The 22,891-nt window shown below is 44.1% G+C and overlaps 2 protein-coding genes across 6 annotated transcripts in view; one reads left to right on the top strand and one right to left on the bottom strand.

Annotated features, from left to right (window-relative positions):
- On the top strand, positions 1-20,906 carry srfb (serum response factor b). Of its 4 annotated transcripts, none has more exons than XM_019260072.2 (8): positions 1-950; positions 4,469-4,735; positions 13,163-13,403; positions 15,780-15,944; positions 16,265-16,375; positions 16,776-16,973; positions 17,090-17,191; positions 17,764-20,906. In XM_019260072.2, the coding sequence occupies exons 1-8, from the start codon at positions 312-314 to the stop codon at positions 17,799-17,801; spliced, it is 1,761 nt and encodes a 586-aa protein (XP_019115617.1). In that variant the 5' UTR covers positions 1-311; the 3' UTR covers positions 17,802-20,906. The 4 variants fall into 4 exon arrangements, with proteins under 4 accessions (XP_019115617.1, XP_019115616.1, XP_019115615.1 ...); XM_019260071.2 differs by having other exon boundaries at positions 3-950; positions 15,783-15,944; positions 17,090-17,166; XM_019260070.2 differs by having other exon boundaries at positions 5-950; positions 17,090-17,166.
- fhip2a (FHF complex subunit HOOK interacting protein 2) overlaps positions 20,083-22,891 on the bottom strand; it is an 11,957-nt gene continuing 9,148 nt past the window's right edge. For both annotated transcript variants that reach the window (XM_019254580.2, XM_010739363.3), the window contains exon 18: positions 20,083-22,833. In XM_019254580.2, the coding sequence (XP_019110125.2) occupies positions 22,722-22,833 (112 nt within the window). In that variant the 3' untranslated portion in view covers positions 20,083-22,721. The remainder of the gene's footprint in view (positions 22,834-22,891) is intronic.

The following is a 22,891-nucleotide window of genomic DNA, read 5'->3' on the forward strand; positions in this document are numbered from 1 at the left end:
ACTAGTGGGCGTGGCGGAGTGACATCGACAGCGCTCTTCGCGTTTTCCTTTTTGAGAAAGTGCTCCGAGTTTTGGAAATAGAGGAGGAGGGTGAAGCGGACTGCCGGGTTGAAGGGTCTTGGGGGCAGCATCACTTTCGAAAGTTTGTCTCGGTTATTTCCTGGAGTGTCCGAACCACCAACTGGCCTGGTTTGTTTACATTTTGTAGCTCAGGCGTACCCGCGTATGCGTTTTATCAGTCGTTGGCGAGACATCGCGCCAACACTCCAGCTTGTTTGGCTGGTGTTTAGAGACTCGGTCCAGTAAATAGAATGTTACCGAGCCGGGTTGGATCGGCACCATCTGGAAACGGGTCAGCTTCGGGCAGAGGTAACACAGGACACGGTTCGGGGGTTGTCGGCAGCGGGATCCGTCCCGTTTTGATCAGAGCAGGGCAAGCTTTACCGGGGGTCAGCGAGAGCACCGGGCGACAGGGGGGGAGAGACGCCGTCGGGATGCTGGGGGCTAATGGTCCAGGAGGTCCGAGAGGAGGAAGACCGGGCAACGGGACTGGGGTGAACCCCCTACAGACCGCCGTCCAGGGCAACATGGTGGGGTTAAACACCGGAGTTGTGTTACCTCACGGAGCCAGGTTCGACCCGGACAGAGAGAGTGCTCCTCTTTGCAGCGGCTCGGATAATGACTCGGACTCCGGGGACGATGATGACCCAGTGGGTTCACTCGGGGACAACAGGAGAGGGGTGAAGCGGGAGAGAGAGATGGAGGCTGCGGTGACGGGTCAGGAGGTGGCGATAACCCCCGGTGGTTACGGCATGGTGCCCGGAGGGGTCGTCGGGGCAAAGCCGGGGAAGAAGACACGTGGGCGCGTAAAGATAAAGATGGAATTTATTGACAACAAGTTGAGACGGTACACCACGTTCAGCAAGAGGAAGACGGGTATTATGAAAAAGGTAAGTCAGCTGATCGTCTGTGGTGCCACCTCCAACTACAGTAACATTTGATTTGAGTGTCACTCAGCTGATGTTGTGTATTCATTCATTCATAGAAGGAGGTTGAAGTTACACCTTAATAAAATGTAATCACAACACCAGTGGGCATGTGATGCATGAATATAATACCCACAACCAAGAAGTGATATTCTGTGAGATTTATTTCACAATAAATCAAAATAATTGCTCATAACACAAACAATTGTGGCACAAACTGACTCACTGGATGTGAGGAAGTCAGAGCATTCGTGTTAGGCAAGGATGATGGGCAGCTGCTTTAAATAGACTTGAGCAAATGACAATTCTATTTATGACCATGCTCACCCTATCTATCACACACATGGCCTGACCCACGAACACACAGAGATTTCTAGATCAATCTGGACACACACACACACTCTCTGTCACATGCCCGTGCACCTCCATGCACAGACTGACTGGGCCTAGAACTGTTGGAAGGAGTTCCCATCAGTAGCCCCTCAGTGCGCGCACAGACTGTGAAAGCAGGGCTTTGCTTGCAGGAGGCAGCCATGCGGTGGTGAGGGCCTGTAGGTGCCAACAGCTGACTTAACCCCGGGGGAAACAGTCAAAGAGCACTGGAACAGAAGAAAGAGAGAGGCTGGGGAACTGTCTGTGCATGCATTATGGCAGCGAACATTGTGATACAAGCCTCATCCAGTCTGTGATGACTGGACTTGGTTTGAGTTTTGTCAGTTGGGATTGGCACTAAGCAGATGATATGAAAGACGACAGAACTTGCTCCATGGTGGTCAAAACTGCATCTATCGCTGTCTGCTAAGTTTAGTACCAAAGTAATATTTCACTGCAAATCCACAAGTCAAACACACAGTCAGTGACATGATGAGTGACTGCTGTGTGGCAGTCAACACTGAAAAGTTGGTTATTTCCGAGGAGTTTGAGGTCAGCTGGTGACCAGAGGCACAGCACTTGTTTTGCTTTAGACTTGGCCATTTCATTGTGACTGTAAATAAACAGCCATGCTTTATTGTGGTGCAAGAGTGCAATTATAGTTTTCATTTGCCCTCATGTTAGTTCGATGCGCCTCTACTGTACTCTGCAGTATTTCTCTCTTTTTTTTAATGCATCCCAGACTGTTGTCGTGGAAACTGAGGTGTCTTTATGTAGGCTCTTGGCAACATGAACACTATTTGACACGCTGTGCGGATTTTTTTATCATTTTTTATGAAAATGTTGCCTACACTATGTCAGCCATCAGAGAAATTGACAAGTGGGTGGAGTGGGAAGATTCATAGTAGACTGGTCTCAAACTGGTTTCTAGGAAGAGCCTAGTTTCATACTGAAGGATGTGGTGAGAGATGCATAAGCCTGTTTGGGGTTGTGAATAATATACACTTCAGATTTCCATGCATGTAACTGATTGCACAATATGAATTGTTACTTAATTTGTGTTGCAGGATTGCTTAATTAATACTCCAGGTTCCTTTTTTTCCCATATTGTTTGTCCAGAAAAGGGCGTTTTCATTTGTGCTGACTTTGTCACCATTGCTCAATAGGATGGTGGAAGACACTTTAACTTGGCATGGCAGGAAAAACTACAGATTTTATTAATAATATAAATTCGGGCTCCATTCCATTTAGGTGCCTCAGTATACCCTGCATACTGTATGAGACAATGTACAGAATACCAGGGCTCTGAAACCTGTCCATTTACCACAATGCAGATGTTATTACTTTTATTATTTACAACTTTTCATACTTTGATGTGTCTAGTGTTGAAACCATTAGTCACTGATTTTTAAAAAAAAACATTCCCTGGATCAGCTCTCTTATAAGATGTTAAATGTAGTATTTTGGGGGTTTCGAGCAAATGCAAGCAATTTGAAGAAACTACCTTGGATGTTAACCTAGCAACGGTGTAATCACAAGGCCGCCTTTGGAACTAGTGTTTGAACTTGCAGGCAGAAAATGAGATGAAATGTAAAACCACATATCTCCTTGTTTGCATCCTCGAGTATATCATCTGCTCCTTCTTTATTTGATATATAGGCTCGACTGGGATGTTTTGTGTGACAGAGGGACCAATTACAGCCAGAGCTGACCCTGCTGTCATGAATATTTATGAGAAAATCAGCCGAGCAAAGAAACTTATTAAAGCATTGTGTGGGTCTAGTTTGTGTTGCCACCGAGCACACGTTGTTAAGTTGACAAATTGGTCCCTTTCTGCCTTGGATGTTGGCCAAACATCGGGGCCTGTTATTAGAGACCCGTCTGTAGCTGCTGCAGAGCTAATCACAGGAGATGGTAGTGGAAGTGGTGACAGGAGCCGTGTAGTTCATTACCTGTCTCTGTAATGTTGCATTAGCAGCCGGAGAGGTGAATTGCACATCGAGCCAGAGATTATTCTTCGGTATACACAAACGCACTGAAACACCTCAGGATGATTACTCAGGTGAAACAAGTGCAGTGTAGCGTTGAGCCTCTTTAGCAGTAGCTGGTCATCATTAGCCTCTCTGTGCTGTGTCGTAATGCTATTGCACACAAAAAGGCAGTTATATGATCAGCTTCATCGCGTGCCCAGATACAGAGGATTGGTCTGATATGGCCCATAATGAACACAGTGTTGGAGCACGATAGAGTAGAGCAGCACGAATGTATGGTTTTATAACGGCTCGATAAAATCCCTAAATTTGAATGTGATCTGTCTCCTCCTCTTTTGAGTATTGCGCTCCAGCTTCACAATGGCACATTTATCAGCGAGCTGCGGCTCTGACTGCGTTCACCCAAGGTGATGGTAATGGCACGGTACCAGAAGCATCCTCCACATAACTTATGATTCATCTAGATAAAAAGGCTTTCTCAGGAGTTCACTCTGAGTGCAGCCTCTTAGTGTGTGTGTGTGTGTGTGTGTGTGTGTGTGTGTGTGTGTGAGTGTGTTTGATCGTGAGTGTGTTTGATCGTGTGTGTGTGTGTGTGTGTGCGCTGGATGAATCTCATTGTGCTTTCTTTTTCCTTTACACTTACGTTTGCATGTGAGTGGTGAATGTGTGTGCACGGTGTATAATGAATGACAAGGCACTAGGCTGTGATGGTGGCATCACGTTTCACCTCTGCGTGTGAAGAACGATTCCTGTGTCCTCCCTCAAGACCGGGTTACTAGCCCCCCCCCCCCTTTACTGCCTATGCAGGCCAGCCCCCCTGTGCAATCAGTCTTTAAGCTATATCGCTTGTTCTATTCTGGGAGCCTTATCTCATGTTATCTTAGCTTCATTTGCGCTATACATCAGAGTTCACTACGGGGGTATTTTTAGATTTTAGTGATTTCTCTTCCAAAGGTGCACTATATAATCCCTTCCCAGTAGAGATAACTTTGTCCATGAGATGAATGTAATCCAAACCCTAATTTGGAGAGCCATATCTTTCTGATGTTTGAAGTCTAGCCTGGCTCTTGGCCCGTCCTCTCTGTTACGCACTTCAACTGTCTTCTTTCTCTCTCCTAGGCATACGAACTCTCCACCCTGACGGGAACCCAGGTTCTGCTGCTTGTGGCCAGTGAAACGGGCCACGTCTACACTTTTGCCACCCGCAAACTCCAACCCATGATCACGAGCGAAACGGGCAAAGCCCTGATCCAAACATGCCTCAACTCGCCGGATTCGCCACCGCGCTCTGACCCCTCCATGGACCAGCGCATGAGTGCCACGGGCTTTGAGGAGACGGACCTCACCTACCAGGTGTCTGAGTCAGAGAGCATGGGCGACACAAAGGTGAGAATCAAAAAGTGTTTTAGACTGGTCCCCCAGATGGTGAACACAAAATTCAGAGTACACTCCATTTCTTTTGAGGAGATGGTATCTGTGAACCCCTAAAACTGAATGCACTCATTTCTGTACCTGTCCCCACATCCCATTATCCCTGCTTTCAGCAAGAATAACACTCAAGTTAAAGTCTTTGTGACTCACTGACTGTCTGTTTTCTAATGGAGACATGAATTACAGTACGAATTTTTAAAAAAAGAAAAAAGAAAGAACTGATAAAGCACCATGGAGTCACTAATGGATATAGTGGGAAATCTCTCCAAAAAAGGCTAGACTAGCACACGAGGAGAGCGAATAAATCAAACCCACAAGCAGTTGTGGAAAATAATCTTTGTCCTATTGTAAACACAGTTTTGAACTTTTGCCTGAGGCCTCTGTTTTGGGCTGTGGTTTGGTTCTGAGCACCGAGTAATTTTTTTTAATTGAACCAAAAAGTCTTAGTCGTCCTTCAAAGGGCTCCACAGTTCAGACAGATCTAGATCAAATGTAGAGTGTTATCCCACTAACTAAAGGGAGCTGTCTACACACTTTCTGACCACTCATCCAGGAAAAGCCTTGTAACACTCAGAGATAAATCACAGCAGGTCTGGGCTGTGTTAGGATGAGAAACATGCAGCCTGTGGTATGGAGGACTTTGGTGTTTATCTTTAGATTTTCAGGATGGAGCTAACTCGTGGATGAGACCCTGAAAAAGTTAAACAGGAAGTTATATTTCTGAAAATATTGAGCTATAACACTGTTTATGCAGTTATTTCAAACTGTCTAAAACTAAGTTCAGTTCTGGATATGATGTGTTGGGAGATGTGACCTATTCTCACCCCTCGTGAGCTGCAGTTAGTGACCCGGCATTTTCCATCTATCTCCGTGCAAATGTTCTTAAATCTTGGGTGTTTGAGGATTTTGAAGCCAAGCGATAATTTCATACGCAAGCACGCTTCACTGTCCGCGCGTTCGTGCATTCACGTGCTGGGAAGCCAAGATTCCCTCCACTGTTTACACGGCTAAAGTACGGCCCCTTTTTTTTTTTTGAAGATGGACACTTCCAGGTCTGTTTGACTGCGTGCTGTTTTTACAACGCACTAACGTACCATACACCGTCGAGGATGGAGGAGATCAACCATCGCCGGTTAAGCCGCTCTCATGCCCGCTCTGCTCATTGATAAAAATTTGATTCTGCCTCTGTTTCCATATATGGTATGGTTTCCCTGCCTGCTCTCTTGGCTGAGGCCCCTCACATTCCTTATAAGCTGCAGCTGTCTTTGGAGTCCTGTGATTTCCCCCGCCCCCACCCCCCCAATCATTTAGTGATATGGACGAGAGGTATAGATGTAGATATGAGCAGGTAGAATGGAAACATTTGAGCGTTGCTTTAACATTGCATGTAATATCTATTTAGGTGGCTGGCAGCGACGATGTGACCTCTGCCCCCCACCACTGTAGCTATGAGTCTGGGAGAGTCCAGCATGCCCTCTACGAACGCTGCTCACGGAGAGGAAATTGTCACTGCGTGATCCATGTCATGACCAGGGCTGTTATGGTTAGGACATGGCAGGTGGATACCGAGGGAGAGTTTTCTGTGCTGTAAGTCTGTCGCGTGCTCACTGCGTGCACCTCTGCAGCGTCTGGACACAATTTATCAAGAGAGCAGTATGTCATACATACAGTCTGAGCTAGTCTAAACAGTTCAGGGTTTGCGATGGCTGGTGGGGGGGAAGTGGAGGACATTTTGGAGAAAGACAAGAAAGGGACCGAGGAGATAAGTGAAGCAGACATGATTTAGAGCTGTAAGCACTGCTTATAAAATCATGTGAGAGTAGAAATTATGCTGCTAAAAGTTTTCCTGTATCACTCTTGCTGGATTTTAATAGAAAGAGAGAAGTGGAAAGACTTTATTGGAAAAGTATCAACAGCAAGTGGTGATATAACACTGCTATGACTCAATGATTGTAAATGATAGTTAAAGCATTTCTAATGATACCAATGAAGAAATTATTTTTAATGTGGATTGTCGATATACAATACGCTCGGGTGGATTGGTAACCTGACCCAGATGGTTCTGTGTAACGAACCATCTGGGAAGACTTCCTTGGAAACTGCCTAGAAAAGGGCAGGCTCCTCAGAAAATACTTGGCAGGTGATTGGATGAACCATCCGTCTGTCACGGACAAACTTCAACCAATCAGATCAGCGGAGCCAGTTGGTAAATCAAACCGTTATTGAAGCCAAACATCTTTTCCATCAAAAAAAAAAATCATTTGGGGCCGTTCTTTGGGCTGCAGCTAGCAGCAGCTACACTAACCTCTCCAGGAGCCATTATTGTAGTTTTTCTCGCACCTTGCGTTAAACCATGCCTGTAGCTGCTAGCGTTTCCTCATAGGACACTTGAAGCCCGGTAAAATGGATTCTCTCCTGATCTCACAAATCCAGCTGCTTCCCAAGGTTGGTCGATTGTGTCTCTGCATCTATAATTTATATTAAACTAGTCCACCAAAAGAAAAGCCAGACAAAGCAATGTGTTGCTCTTGTTTTCATAGTTGATGGCTTCGTGTGAGTGTTTGAAAAAGCAGTCTGCTGATTGGACTGGTCATCTTGCTAGGCTGAATCGATCCTCGGGTCAGCGTCACCAGACTTTAAAATCTGATACAGCTGAAAACATCTAGCAGTGAGAGACTATCCGATTAAAATATGCAGGCCTCTTGCTAGACACATCATTCGTCATTACTTTGAGCAGTCACGCAGGGAAGAATCATTGTATTATTCCATTGAGAGCGTCTGCAGTTGAGCAGAAGGCAGTGCTGAGATGTTAAGACATTAAATTTGAAGTGCTTGACTCGTTTTGTCTGAAAACCTCTCATTTTGCGTCGCTATTTCTCTCTCAGCACACATTAAGTTCATAAAACCAACAAGTTTACTGTTCTCGCAGGGCTGTAGAAAGGAATGCTGGGGATTGTAACGTCTGACATGGAGGTGAACGAGCGTGGTAGAGGGAAAAAGTGGCTCCAACTAAAACTAAATTCTGATACCTCACAGAGCAGGCACAGTTGTCATTATTGTGGCAGATCTTTAGATTGCTTTTTAATATACTACCATACTACTACTGCCTCCAGTACAGATGTTTTAATGCTTCTTGGGTTATTTTTGGAAGGGGATGGCAAATCCCACAACTCATGTTTGCTTCGAGGATCTAGCTTAGGATAGATTTCTCAGTATCCGATTGCTCCGGTTTTCTCCCCCCCTCCTTCTTAATTCACTCCATCCCTCTCCCCCTCTTCCCTGCTGCTCTGGCTGTCAGTGCTGTTATAATCCTGGTGAAGTTTATTTGTTGCTCTGCTCATTAGCACAGATCACACTGTCTTTGCCGCTGAAAACATCCAGACTGGAGCCACTGTCCTAACCAACAGCTGACATGTTTATTTTCTCTGCATTGTGGCCCTTAGATGTCACGTGACAGCCTCTTTTTATTCAACATATTGCACGTGTATAAATGCATTTGAATCAGTGTACCTAGAGAAATTGATGTGATTTGATAATTAATTCCATCTTTTGGGGGGGGAGATGGAATTAATTTCTTCTTTCTTCCTGTATAACTGCTGTTAATGCAGAGCAGTGGCTTGAAGTAGGTGTCAGACAAGAATCACTGAGATTACTCGGATATGTGCTCTTATCACAAGCCTTCTCCTAATCACACTGTATGAAGAGAGAGGTGACGGCGGTGGTGCCATAGGGAGAGCAGCGCGTTGGCTGAGGGGGAGAAAAGCAATGTTATGTCACCCCCCCCTCACACACACACACACACACACACACACACAACCCCTCTTCTCCTCCACCCCCTTATTTTACAGCAAGCAACTGGACAGGTCAGCCGCCATTGGCTGCACCTCCTCCACTTGGGCTGCCTTGCCTTTTTTAGCAGTCCCAAATGGAGCTGCAAATTCCATGTTGCTGGCAGGGTGACAGACTGGGAGATGGGAGCCAGCAAATGGGAGATTAGGCGAGGACCAGGCACCAGTAAACTACACAATGGGCTCTCCAACCAACACTGGACTAGTCTGCCAGTTGTCACCTTCAATTTGGAATGATTAATCCCTCATGAATAGGGAATCATTTGTGTCCCGCTCTTTTTAATTATTCTCTCGTTTCCTCATCTGTTCTTTAAACAGGGTCTTTCGTATGATGTCTGTGAATGTAAGGAGGGCTCTTTTACCATATATAGAGTGCCCAAAAAACCAGCGCATTGAAAGAACGACAAGAAAATGTTTCAGCACTCTTGTGTTTTCTTGTGGCACCACTCACCAAAGAACCCTGATATTATTTTGTGTGTCTGTCTCTTATGATTTGTGTTTATTAAATTCTGTCTGCTGTTCTTGTTTTTTTTTTTTTATATTGGCAATTCTCATATTCACACTTGATATAGGAGTGACATAATGTATAATACTTTACTGGAGTAAAATAAAGTCCCCCAATGGATTGCTTAGAATGCACAGCCACTGAGGATCCAGAGGATTCATTGCTTATTCCAGACGACTCAGCCCTCCATTCACACGACTGTAAATTGTGACTTCATTTGTTACCTTTTGGTACCTCATTATACTAAGTGGTGTGTTTCCCCAGCCTGGTTTCCCAAAGTGCAGAGCAGTGAGGTTGATTTAAAAACAAAAGGGTTAAAAAAGGATTCTGGGATAAAACCGAAAGTCAACTTTTGTATTTGTTTGCTTTCAAATAGCTGCAAATTAAGAATAATTGATGAATTGATTAATTGTTTCAGCTTTAATATGCTGTATTGTATGATTAAGCTGTTTGTGTGTATATTACAGTGGAGAGGTTCAATGGTGTGATGCATCAGTGTGTAAATGGAAAGGATCTTAAGGAGGAAACGACTGCTTCGAAAGCTTTGGCTACATCACAGATGATTCTCTGCTCCCACTTCTGGTCTGAAGGAATGCATTACGCCACTGTGGCCTATGTTTACTATGTACTGCCTGGACTCTGAACTGAAAGCCAGCGTTGTTTATAGATTGTCCAGTTGAACAGGAGACACATGGAGATGGTCAAACAAAGCAGTCGACCAGAGGAAGCTCGCCAGTTTGACTGCAAACATGCGTCAAAACCTGGTCGACCAATCGACGTCCAGTTTCTGAAGTCACTCTCTCAACAAAGCATGAGCAACCGTTCATTCCTACACTGAGGAGTGTAATATAGAAAACAGGTGACCTTGTCCCATTTTTTTGTGAGCCATACTGTTTGTTTTTGCTTTTTTTTTCAGTAGTACAAGGTGAAGCATCTTGGTCCATTTAAGGAATTCAGTGGTTCTTTTGCGGCCCCAATGGTGAGAACTGCTCAGTGTCAGATAGCGTCTGTCTTTACACGTGCTTTCCTGCTGCCTCAGCTGGCCTGGAAAGGGTTAATTCCCACTCAGAGGTGCTCAGGTTTCCCGCCAGCTGTCTGTATCCTCAGCTGTTTGTACTCCCTATCACTCCCCTGTGCTGTCCCCTGTCCCGAACCTCACACAGGTCTGACTACGCTTCGTCACACACTCTGCTACTTACTGTGGCTGAGTGCTACTTGCTGTGACGCCGCTGTTGGTTTCCTAGATGTATTAAAACCCGAGTGTCGAGTAGAGCTGTCGATTTTTGCTCTGCTTTGTGACAGATCCCCTCCTTAAGATTTATTTATGGCTTAGTAATATCTGAAACACATCCACCAATGTAGAGTGAGTTTAAGGAACATTAATGAAACCAACTTTAAACCAAAATCAGAAGATCTCATGGGAGAATGAGCACGTGGTAACAGCTGCCTGTCAGTAATCACCCTGTGGTGAATGACAGGCCTAATAGTTGGACAATAGGGCGTCGTTGTGTGAATTTATTTAGTTTTCCTTTTTGGTTGAAAGGGTAGAACAACTGTGAGTCCTGTGTGTGGCCCTCCCCCTTTGACTATCCAGCTGCTGTTTAACTAAAGAGGTAAAGGACCTTGGACTGTCAAAGCCCCTCAGCAGAGCCAGCGGAGCAACAAAGTCACTTCTCAGCACTGCGTAGCTGTGTTTGATTGAGCCATATTAGCATGCTGTCTTTAATATTAGGATATGAGCAGACTGTCATATGGCTGAAGTCCTTACAGTAGCTCCATTTACGTGTTTGCGTATGGTTGGAAGGCCTTATCAGTCCACACTGGATCCTCCACCTCTCACCTATGTAATCAGTCACATATAAAAACCAATAGTGCTTTGCTGAGAGAGGTTGGCACAGCCTGCTTCGGTGTGTCTCCTGTGTGACTTTTCAAAGTTACAAGCAACATACCTCATTCACTTGCTCGCACATTGTCTGCTGCGACACGTGGCTTGTGTTTCCAGATACCAAAGCTGTATTATTCACTCACCTCATCTGTTATACAGCTGCACTGTGTCGAGTGCTTTGTGTCACTGTAGTTTTGTCCCAGTTCTGAGGCTGGATTCTCCAAAGGACAGGGTCTACAAAGGTATGTCCTTCAAAGGATCTGGGGGTCTAAGCTGAGCCTGCTTTAATTTAGGGTGAAAAAAATATTGGTTTTCAACTTGTAACCTCAAATATTTACATGGTTGTCACCAGGAAGTTTCCCTAAAATGTCCAACAAAGTGTAAATACCACTGGGAAACTGGGCTCACAAATTCCATGGTGCCAATGTTTATATTGGAGTAGCAACATTTAACTTCAACACACAATGGACAACTAACAGGTTACTAATGTACCAGGTAACTTACATATAATACTGGACTTCCATCAAGTTTGGCAATGGATGCATTTTAAAAAAGGAATCATCAAAACCAGTTGATGAACCGCTGATGACATTATCTCAGAGGACATTATACAGATTAACTTGTACACCCCCTGACACTTAAACTATAAATCTCAGGAATTCAGGCAAAAGAAAGCTGAATTGCTCGGCCATGTTTGAAGGGGCCTTTTGAATTGGGGAAAGTCGTGACGTATTCTAAATATGTGGAGAATCAGATGTGTCCTTTCTGGACGTGCAGCTCCCATTCATTCATGAAAGGCCCTGCCTGTTGCTTACTGATATGTCTCAGCATATTTTAGCATGTTTAACCATACATGCCTTCTTACATGTATGCTTATTCCCTTTCTCCTACTACAGATCATTAGTATCAACTGATGAGTGTTGTAAGTGCGTAGAAACAGGCATGGTGGGTTTAGATGTGCTTTGTTGTCCCGCGCCTAACGCCTACCCTGCTCTTATCACGCAGCCCACTCAGCAGCACATCCTGCTCTGCCGTTCAGTAGATGTTCGCATAAGCGTATGGCGTGACGCTACGTCTCCCCTCCTTTTTGATAAGTTTATGTGTGCAATCTCATCTGCCTGATTTCCACGCACTTCGCTGCGATGTCACGTCAGTTGTCATAGTAACTCCACAAAATACGAGCACAATGAAGTGATGATGCAATGATGATTTTGTTGCCCTTCAATAGAGTTGGATTTTAATTACAGGATAAGCAGGTATGGTTGCTACACTGGTGATTTAAGGACTTTATATGGATATGGATATGGATATGGATATATATAGGATTTAATATGTTTTAATCTCGCACTGAAACCCCTACGTTCATTTTCAAAGATTTTCTCTGACTTAAATACAACTTATTGCTCAGAGAAACGCTCCCAGCAGTGATTATTATTTTACACATGGATGCAATTAGAATAGACCCGGCCTGTTTCCCTACCTTGTTTGTCTTCTCTCGTGAGTCTATTAAGACCCACTCTGGTTTCTGTCACCCATTCATTGATCCCTGAAAATACTGCAGGCATTAAAGCCTCCTCCTCCTGCCCGCCCTGCTCTCAGCTGCTCAAAGAGGAAAAGCCCCATTAATGGTGTTGTTTTAGGTGTCCTTACATGAAACTCTTCTGATGTTGCTTTTGCACTCAGTGAAATAAATGGATTATAACAGAATGGAGCAAGTGCATCAGTTTGAAATACTAGCAACTTCAAAGTAGCCAAAAAATTGTATCTTAAAGGGCCACACCACCCATTTTACACCTCAGGTTCAGTTAAATCGTTTGATAAGTTGGTTTCAGACTTCACATTTTTAACAGCAAGCTACAGTGACAAACTGCATATTGGGAAGGCCTAACAAAATGTGCTATTGTTGCATTATGGGAATTGTAGGAGCCAATGTTTTTTGAGCTTGATTCACAATGAGGATGAAAATCTGAGCTTCTACTGCTTCTTCGATTTTCACCATCGGTCCCTCAAGTTTCTGGAAGTTCAATATTAAATGGCTCCTCGACTCAGTCTTCTACTTCCTTGACAGAATCCATTGCTAATATAATTTCATCTAATGATCTCCCCCGTCTTCCTACTCACAGCGTTTGCTTTCTCTCTCACAGGATTCACTGAAGCCGACGTTCACGGTAGCCAGCCTACCAGGCACTACCAGCAGCACCCAGTCCACAGTACCCACCACCTCCACCACCATGCAGGTGAGCAGCGGAGCTTCATTTCCCATCACCAACTATCTGGCGCCCGTGTCGGCCGGCGGCAATGTCAGCGCCAACGGTACTGTCCTCAAGACCGCCGGCGGCTCCACGGGGGTCATGCAGCTGCCCGGCGGCTTCACTTTCATGCCTGGTAAGAAACTCTACTTCTCGTTGACCAGAGCTCTGTTACAAGTCTTAATTATTTTCTTTATGGTTTGTTTGTCTTGACCTCATCCTTTTTAGAATCGCAGTGACACTTCTGTGGGCCCTCATGTTTTGTTAATGTCACCGTGTTGTCTAGCATATTAGCTGATTAGAATTTGAATGGCACCGCGCCGTGACCTGAGCCATCCTCTCGTGGTGGTCGTGCCTCTCTTCTTTTGGAGCTGTTTACATCACACAACAGCCCTTCATAGCCAGTCAGCAACACTCAATGCCCTCAGCTTTCAAAAAGCCCCTAGTATGCAGGGAAGCCACGTCTATTGGCGACTGGCCCTGCCTTTGATTGTCACTTGGGAACAGGAATAATTAGGTGAGAGGGACACAATAGACCTGGCAATGAGGACCGATGAACACGTCCCATAATTAGTCATGAATATTCAATGAAGGATCGGTGGCTTGTGCTGAAATTATAATTGAGGTGTACTTTGTGGAGCTGGAGCTTTGTGACAGAGTGGTCATGAACTAGACATGACCCTTCATTAAGGGGGACTTCAGACGCACTGTGAAACACAGGGCCTCTCTGCCGCACCAACTGAGGACTTTTCACCAGCAGGCTCAGATTTGGGGATCAGTAAAGTGTTTCTAAATTGGCTTTCCCCGCTAATTAGTCATCACACTTCCTTTTCATGGTGGATGTGCTGGGAAATACTGGGGATACATCTGGGGGTCTCCAAGTGGGGCTTTGAGATGCCAAGAGGTCATGACTCCAAAGACGTGAAGAAAGAGTATTTGAATCTCACATTAATTTAATTGTGTGAGAAGCTCTGGAGTTTTTATTTAGACTGTCCATGATATGAATCATTTAAGAAGGCTGGCTTAAATGCGTCCTGGTGCGATCCTTTCTATCTGTTCTTCTTCATGGAGGACAGAGTCTGTGTGTGACCTGAACAGGCCCAGTGCTCGTCACTGTGTGTTCTGTGTACTGGCAGTAATGTCAGTAGCTGCTTGTTGCAGCGCGTTGGTTGTCTGCACTCCGCCACAGTTGAACGGACAGACACATGATGCCCACTAATGGCCTCTATATGTTATTTTGACTGACAGCTGAAGGACAGCCAGGCAGCGTCTCTTTCTTTCTTCTACAACCTTCTCTCGCACCCTCCCTCCCTCCCTCCCTCGTTCTCTCCCTCTCTTCTGCCTGCTCACTCCCTCCCTCTGTCTCTCCTCTTCACCACCTGTCTGGCACATAGCAGCAGTGCCAGGTGGAACAACACACCCTCCCACATTAAAACCTCCTCAGCTGACAGCTTGACAGGGCCTGCCCACCCTCCTGCAGCAACTGTCTATGGAGCATATGACCAAATGTGAGGGTGTAACTCCACAGTCGTGTTCTGAAACGAAACAAACAAGAACATTTAAACATCACACAGCCTTTTGAAAAACAGAAATCACAAAATGTCATGGAACAGATTTGCTGAATCATGTTTTTACATCTCTTAAAATTAATTGAACACACGTGCATGAGCCGACTAAATGTCAGTCTGCCAGCCAACCACCGCTTGGTACAGTCATGCAGTATGTGTCACTTGACTAAGCAGCCGTGTTAGTGAACATTTTGAATTATTTTCACTGGTCATTTATTAACTATTCAACTTTGAATTTACAATGTGACACCGACATAAAGGTGGTGCTTTTGACCACCACTAGTGGCACTATGAAGCAATGTTTTCACAAGTGCGTCCCCGCTGTGCGCACGTGCACGAAGGCGCGCTCGCTCGTGGGTGGCACAATTCACATCTCGCCGTCTGTTTCACGCTGCTCAGCTGATGGACATTTGGTAACACGCCAACAAAGCAAAGGAACAACACATGGATCAATGTAAACGATGCATTATGTCAAATACATGTGAAATATTTTTTTGATCTAAAAGAGCAGAGCGTTTTTTTTTGTTTTTTGCATTTTTGTTGTTGTACTCATCACACAGTGTTCTGATGAGAAACACAGAGAGTAAACATAATAGTTTGTTTACAAGAAAACTCCGCAAAGCATATTTTAATGAATATCATTCATATTGCCTCCTGCTTTCTTCACAGCAATCGTCCACCAATAATCAAGAATGGATAAATGATATCACATTTATTTCACATTAGAGACCATCAGATCTGTGATCTGTGGCTAAACGGGCTTCATCTGCTGCCATTTCACATCAGCGCTTGGGCAACTGTATACGTTTTTCTGACTGCAGTTATATTACGCTCACTTTTTCAAACTGTTCTATCCTTTTGCATTTAGTCTTATTTCCCCCCCTTTCTGTGTGTGTGTGTGTGTCTATGTGTGTCTATGTGTGTGTGTGTGTGTGCCCCTCCAGCAGGCACTCCTCTCCCCCCTGGCACCCCCACCATTCCTCTGAGCCAGCTGCAGCAGCACTCCCTGGCCCTCCAGGGGCAGCATGGTCAGGCCCTGGCCGCCGCCCCACAGCCACAGCAGGGACAGCAGGCTGTCTTCCGCTTCCCTGCTGCTGTCTCCCTCACAGGTGACCTGCTCCGCATGCTGCCACGACTTTTGCCTGCTTGTACTAAACCTAATCACCTCATCATCATCATAAAGCTGCTGCCGGTGCCAGTACAGCTAATGCTACATCTCTGGCTATGACTAATAATCGTGCACCTACCGCTACTTGCATTAGCTGTGGGACTTCTTCTCCCTCAGCTAATGTCACTGCCAATGCTTCTGCTGCCAGTGCTGCCATATGCCACCCCCACTCCTGCATACTCCCACTGCAACTACCGCTGTTTTCTCGTGCGGGGTGTTTGATGACTTACTGTAGTGGCTGTATGCTCTTTGTGTCTTCAGGAGCAGGGGTTCCTCAGCAGCTCCAGGCTATCCAGGTCCACCCAAACACCCAGGTCACCTCCAACAGCGACAGCAGCCCAGAGATCTCCCACACCTCCACAAACTCTACCGGTATGTCACATCACCTCCGCTGTCCTGTCTCCTTCAGGTCTGATTTGAAATGAGTGAGAGATTTGTAGGTTTTTAGGGACGTTCCATTTAAAAACAATGCACAGTGTTGCTCTAGAAAGGACACGCAGTAACCGAACGTCATGTAATCTAATGATAATACACAGTAACGTGAATACAAATTCCTTTTTAAAATGACAGTGTTGCATTTCTTTCATGCTTGCACTGTTTTGCTCCTGTTTGGACTGAGTTGAGTCCTTCGAGGACAGTATTTTTGTGCCACCGCACACTGCATAAGTGGGAGTTAACGGTTAAACTTGGATGGAGATTGAGCGCCATCTGCTGGCCAACGCACACACACCCCCTCTTGCCCCTCAGCGTGACATGCACTTTCTCCTTCCAGCAACGGTGAGTCTCCCAGCAACCATCGTCACCTCGTCAGTGCCAACATCTGTGGCCGGTCACATGATGTACCCCAGCCCCCACACGGTGATGTACGCGTCCACACCGACACTGGCTGACGGGGGGCTGGCTGTGCTCAACGCCTTCTCCCAGGGCACCTCGGCCATGCAGGTGTCCCACGCACAGGGCCAAGACACAGGTGAGCAACACAGGCTGAACACACACCAGTTACTGATCGATACATTTCAATTTACACAACGCTGAGAGCATTTGCAGATGGACAACTCTGTTTTGTTTTGCTTCCCCCTCCATCAGGTGCTGTCCCTCAGGTGTTCCTTACAGCACCTCCAGGCACGGTGCAGATCCCCGTTTCAGCGGTGCAGATACACCCAGTACGGCAAGATCTGCATTTTACAAGTGAAACTCTCATATTCCCTATGCAACCAGCATGCCACGTGACCGCACTAATGCATCCTAACAGAGCACTGGCACACAGAGGCCACGGGGGTTGTGACCTACAGCCTTTTTGTATGAGTGGGAATGATCAGCTGGCAGTTTGTTTTACCTGTGATTTGAAGCAACATACACATGCAGTAGACTTAACAAAACACCACTGTAGCAGTGCATGAGATTCAAAGAGTTGGTTGTGTTTGAAAAACTGTATAAAGTCCAGTTTTTAATGAGGAAAGTCTATTTATTTAGATTAAATGCAACTGGACAGATTCTATAGAACTTCGGGTTGTATTTGGTATACTCATTTAAAGAATACCTGTGTCCTAATAGTCTAAACTGCACTCTACAGAATATGATTTCAGAGCGTCCTTTAAATGTCACAGAAAACATCAGCATCTATTCCAGCTTCACAACACTCCATGATAAACAGCATGTAGTGGAGCAGGATTTCCATCTCTGCTGGGTGCCGTGTGATGCGATTGGCTGCCTGATAGGCCCCCGTACTGCCTCCTGACGTAGCTTGTGTTGTGTTCCAGATGGTGATTGGGCAGCAGTCGAGCGGCAGCAGCAGTAACCTGACGGAGCTCCAGGTGGTCAACCTGGACGCAGCACAGAGCTCGAAGAGCGACTGACAGGCAACCGGAGCTGTTGGTAGACCCAGGGACACAGACAGACGAACAGACAGACTGACCGACATCTCTATTTATTGATGCCTTCCTACAGAGTTTCACGTTACACTTCTGAATGTGACTTTAAAGTACATATACACACACACAGACACACACAATCATGGGCATATGTGTGTCTGACCCTTATACAGCATACAGTATGTTTTGGTATATAAATATATATATATTCGCAAATGCATAGGAAATATATCACTACACCCATCATCGGAAGCTATTTTTATGCCGTTAGATGGTGTTATTTTTTTGTGTGTGCGCGTGTGTTTTTTTTTTTTTTGGAAATGTGTAATTACATGTACACACACTGCAACGTGCCACAGCTTCACACCAGCCAAAGAGACATTTGTTTGTCTGAATGTTCCAGTGTGAGCAACTCGTGCACGAGCATGTGTGTCTGTGCACGTGCATATCTGGGGTTTGTAAATGGGTGGGGGGGGGACGACGCTGACTATAAAAAAACAAAACAAAAAAAACAAAAAGAGACATTTGGAAATGTACATATTTTTTCTTTTTTTAAATTGATAACTTGTATTTTTAGCCCATTTTAGTTTGTGCAACGGCATGTAGTTGTTTTTTACGTAGTGGTTTTGTATGTACATGATAATGATTTGCATAAAGAAAATGAATTATTTACATGTATATGTAAATTAATTTAATATACCATCATCTGTTGATATACTGTCATGGTGTGGGGAGTTTTCACTACAGGATGGAAAAAGGACGCTGGATGTTTTTCTACATTATGTTTTTTTTTTTTTTTTGATTGTGACATTTGTAGGTCTGTCCTCCAAACAGGATCAAGTAGCTGGCTCACATAATGTAAAACATAAGTTATTTATGATTTACTGTCGTTTACTTTAGCTGGGAAGACTTAAGTGCAACAGCTGATCATGGGTTTTGCATGTGACGTTTCCTACTGAAGCCCTGATCCGGCACTTGGTTAAAACTATGACAATCTGATGGAAAATATTATTTTTATTTATCTCAGCTTTTAGCTTAATTCTCTTCATTCTCATGTGTTCACATCCATGAGTTTCATTTGACATTCTTCTGATAGAGTCGGTATCAAAGTGATATTTAAGTTCATTTACTTTTAAAGGCCACAATAGTTGACTTGATGCTTTTCTGGGTAACAAACCTGAGTGCCAAACGGGTTTTCATGACATCACATAAATAAATGAACTTCATGCTGTCCCGGTTTGTTTAAAAGGTGATCCATTGTAAACCTGTTGCTTGGATTTGCCTCCACTAGACTGCAGAACTTTAGTTATGTGATGCTACTACTGACTTGAGGCAGGGCATTGGACACAAATGTTTGACAAGACACTGTATAGACTATATAGGAAATTCCACTTCAGTACTGCAAGCAAAGCTTTAGTGTTTCGTCATACGGAAGCACTCGATGTTATTCAGTGCAGCTGCAATGCTGTAGTATTACAATAGTAATGAGTGAATATTTTTGTAAGAACAATGATCTTTTAATTTGGGAAAAGTGACTTCAGGTGCTTTAAAATATTAATATGCTCCTTTTTTTTTAACAAGAACTGTAAGACCCTAGCTGACTGCAATCTCAGTGTGTACCTCAGCAATCATTAAGAATGAGTTATGAGACTGAGAGCCTTCTTTCTGTACCATAGTGCCTCTTTTCCATGGCTGATCTTTTTTTTTTTTTTAAATCACTGCAAGGGAAGGAAAATGTAGGATTTACTTTATTTCCAGACCACTTCTCATGACTCTGGACTTCATCACAATCCTCTGCCGTGTCCAGTATGTGAGATTTCATTTCTACAGAATTAGCTGGATGACTGAGCGTGACTGGCTTGAAGTCAAAGAGAGGATAAAGTACCCAGTTCAGTTATTCACTGGTGAGAGGGGTCATTTTCATGCTCTGTGTTCTCTGGTCTGTTCCTGTACATGATGTCATGTCATCCTGCAGGGCTGTTCGCATAGGAAAATTACAGGTTAAAGACATTTAATGCCCCCATATTATCTGGTGGTTTTTCAAAGATATTATTTTAAAAAGGGGGTATATTAAGCAGAATTTGTGGTTTTCACCTTGTCATTGAAAGAAATGGTTATTTTGTGTATTTTTCTTTTGTTGTACAGACATTTTGTAATAAAAAAACGAGATGAAACACAACAAACTGTTCAAAGAATGACCACATCTCCTGCTGGAGAACATTTTCTCTCTTTTTTTAATTGGGACGGAGAATGTTAAACAAAACCATATTGTCCTGAATGAAACACTGCGGTGTTGAAATGAAGATGGCTGATGAGGGATAAAATGAACCAGTGCCTGTTGGGTGAGTCATTGGGAGTCGGGAGGAGTGAGCATGCACCTTATCTTAATGTTATAATTATGCATTGCACAATCACAAAATCAAACTGGCCATGAGATCGATGAAGCATAATGAGACACACAAAGGGGAAAGCAGCGATGAACATGAAAGAATGCAGCAACATCATACAGTGATTGGTCTAAGCTGACACAAGAAAATTAATCAGTTGGCATCAGATTTTTTTTTGACTATACCGAGTCTTTTACATCTTCCCGAACTAAACAGAGTCTATGTAACACAAGAGATAGGCATAATAAGATCACAACAGACTGTGGTGAAGCAGAAACCCCTGACACATCGATTCTAGGAGTCCTCAGAGATCCACAGTGTGAAGTAAGGCATCATATCTCCCTGTCAGTGTCTTCAACGAACAAAGTGCTGACAGCTAAGAAATCATCACAGATGGCTGGACTGCCTTTTTTTTTCTCTCTTTCTTTCAACGATGAAAAATAATGTGTAAGCATGCAATTACGCCAGGTAGTATATCTCTATTGCTATTGTACACATACAATATACAAATGTACAGAAGAAGTTGGAAAGATAGTTGATTAAAAAATGTGCATGATTGATAATTTAAAAAAAGATTCCCATTAAAATAGAATTGTTACTCCCGGCACATCCTAGATTTTTTTTTTTTTTTTTTTTTTTGGTTTATGAAACAAAACATTTTTGGAAAAAAAGAAAAGCTTTGTGTCTGTGTATATTTACATTATGAACAAGGATGAAGATGTGCAAATCTGATTCCATGCAAGCAGTTGCATAATGTAGTTGAGGTGCTCGAGTGATGGGTGTGAAAGAGGGGAAAGAAAACTCAAGACCAGGGACTCATGGCTTCAATGAATGACTGTCCATTCTCCACCGCATTAAGAAATCATTTCACTCGCAGATAAACAAACTCAATGCCATACACACTTACCAATCATTCACACAGGGAACATAATACAAGAACCAAAGTTGCATTAAGTAGCATCTCAATTTAGACTAATTCAAATCTTAGGTAATGAATCACAGACCGGTGAGGTGAGACTTTGCCCTCCTCAAATATCCAGGCGATAAACAACCAAACAACCCGTTCCAACAATGCACAGCACCGTGAGCATGTCATTCAACATGAGAATGAAAAGGTAATACTGCTAGTAAACACAACACCTCTAAGGACGTCTGGAGGAACTTTAAGGGGGAGCGAGGTTTCTTTTACAGATTTGATCATTTCAAATAAAAACAACCACCACACTGGCTGAACTATTAACTTGCAGCAAAGCTCAAAGGTTGGGAACGCAGCATGTCTGAAGTTAGTGTTTTTAAGAAACTCAAATTCTAAAAGAAAACTAAAATCAAGAGGTTTGCTTGTCTGCTTCCCCCGCCCCCTCCATGAATGATTAGAGAATTATAAAGGGTGCAAAAACAATAACAGTATCTCTTGGATAAAATAAACACTGGTGCGTGAGAAATACAACACTGGGTTTGGAATCAAAAACAACATGTCTCTTCCCACAAATGTCATCTGGACATTTTCCTAAAAGCCAGCCCAGCAAAGCATGAATAAACTTAAATAATGTAACGAGTGCAATGCAGTGAGATCCGTGTGCAAATTCACATTTGCAAAAAGTCACCACTTCGAGGGTGACATCTTTGGGTGATTACAGACGAGCTTTGAAGGAGACAAACTGAGGAAAGACGAGGACAACAAAAGAAATAAGCAACTGCTTAGTCAGTCCTTACTTTGACTGTTTTAAAATTCATTTCTCTTAAGATGACAGTTACAAAGGCAACCTGAAAGCAAATAAATAAGAGGACTTGGCATATAAAATATGAGTGCAGCATCGTAAATACTGCAGTTCAATATGTATGTAACTACAGGTACATATAGGAGTTGAAGCTAGTGGGCATTTGTCTCTACAGCCTCTTGTCTTCAAACAGACAACACGTGAGGAGTTCAAGATAAAAATGTTTCAAAAGGAAACAATCTCGTGTAACTGAAAGGTGTGATTCCACACTAAGGCAATGATCTTTACAAATGGGTGATAATGGAAACGGGAAATAAATACACAAACATCTCTTCTCCTTGATATCATAATTACAGGGCGATCATCTTTTGGCTGCTGAGGAAGAAAGATGGTGAGTGAGAGAAAACTCAGAGGCTGAAAAGAGTCCAGTGACCATCTCTCTGCACTTCGACCTCTATCCTTCCCTCCTCTTCATTCCTCTGCTGGCTGGGCAGTGTCTGTTGCTCTGACCTGCTCGAAAATGAGACCAAAGACTTTTTTTTTATGATGGAGTCCGAGAGGCCCGACGAGGGGGGAAGCGATGAAACCCGTCCGTGTGGGCTTTTAACAGTCCTGCAGGGATGAGCGGTTAGTGGTAATGTTTTGCCGACCCTGTGCCACCGGTACCAGCACACCCCCAAAAGGCCCAGTTTAATCTTGACCCATCTGCCTGGCCGTGGCAGATGGATGAACAGCAGGAAGATTACGGCGAGGAGGAGGAAGCTGCGTGGTATTTGACGAAGGCGATGGCTGCCAGCTCTTTGCAGAACTCTTCCAACACGATCACTCCCTCTAGAAGAGTCATGTGGTCAATGCTACAAGAAGAAATAGACAGGGAGGTGAGAAGTGCATTCAAAAAGTCAACTCAGGAAA

Source organism: Larimichthys crocea, chromosome III (genome assembly GCF_000972845.2).
Source record: "Larimichthys crocea isolate SSNF chromosome III, L_crocea_2.0, whole genome shotgun sequence".
Lineage (NCBI taxonomy): Eukaryota > Metazoa > Chordata > Actinopteri > Sciaenidae > Larimichthys > Larimichthys crocea.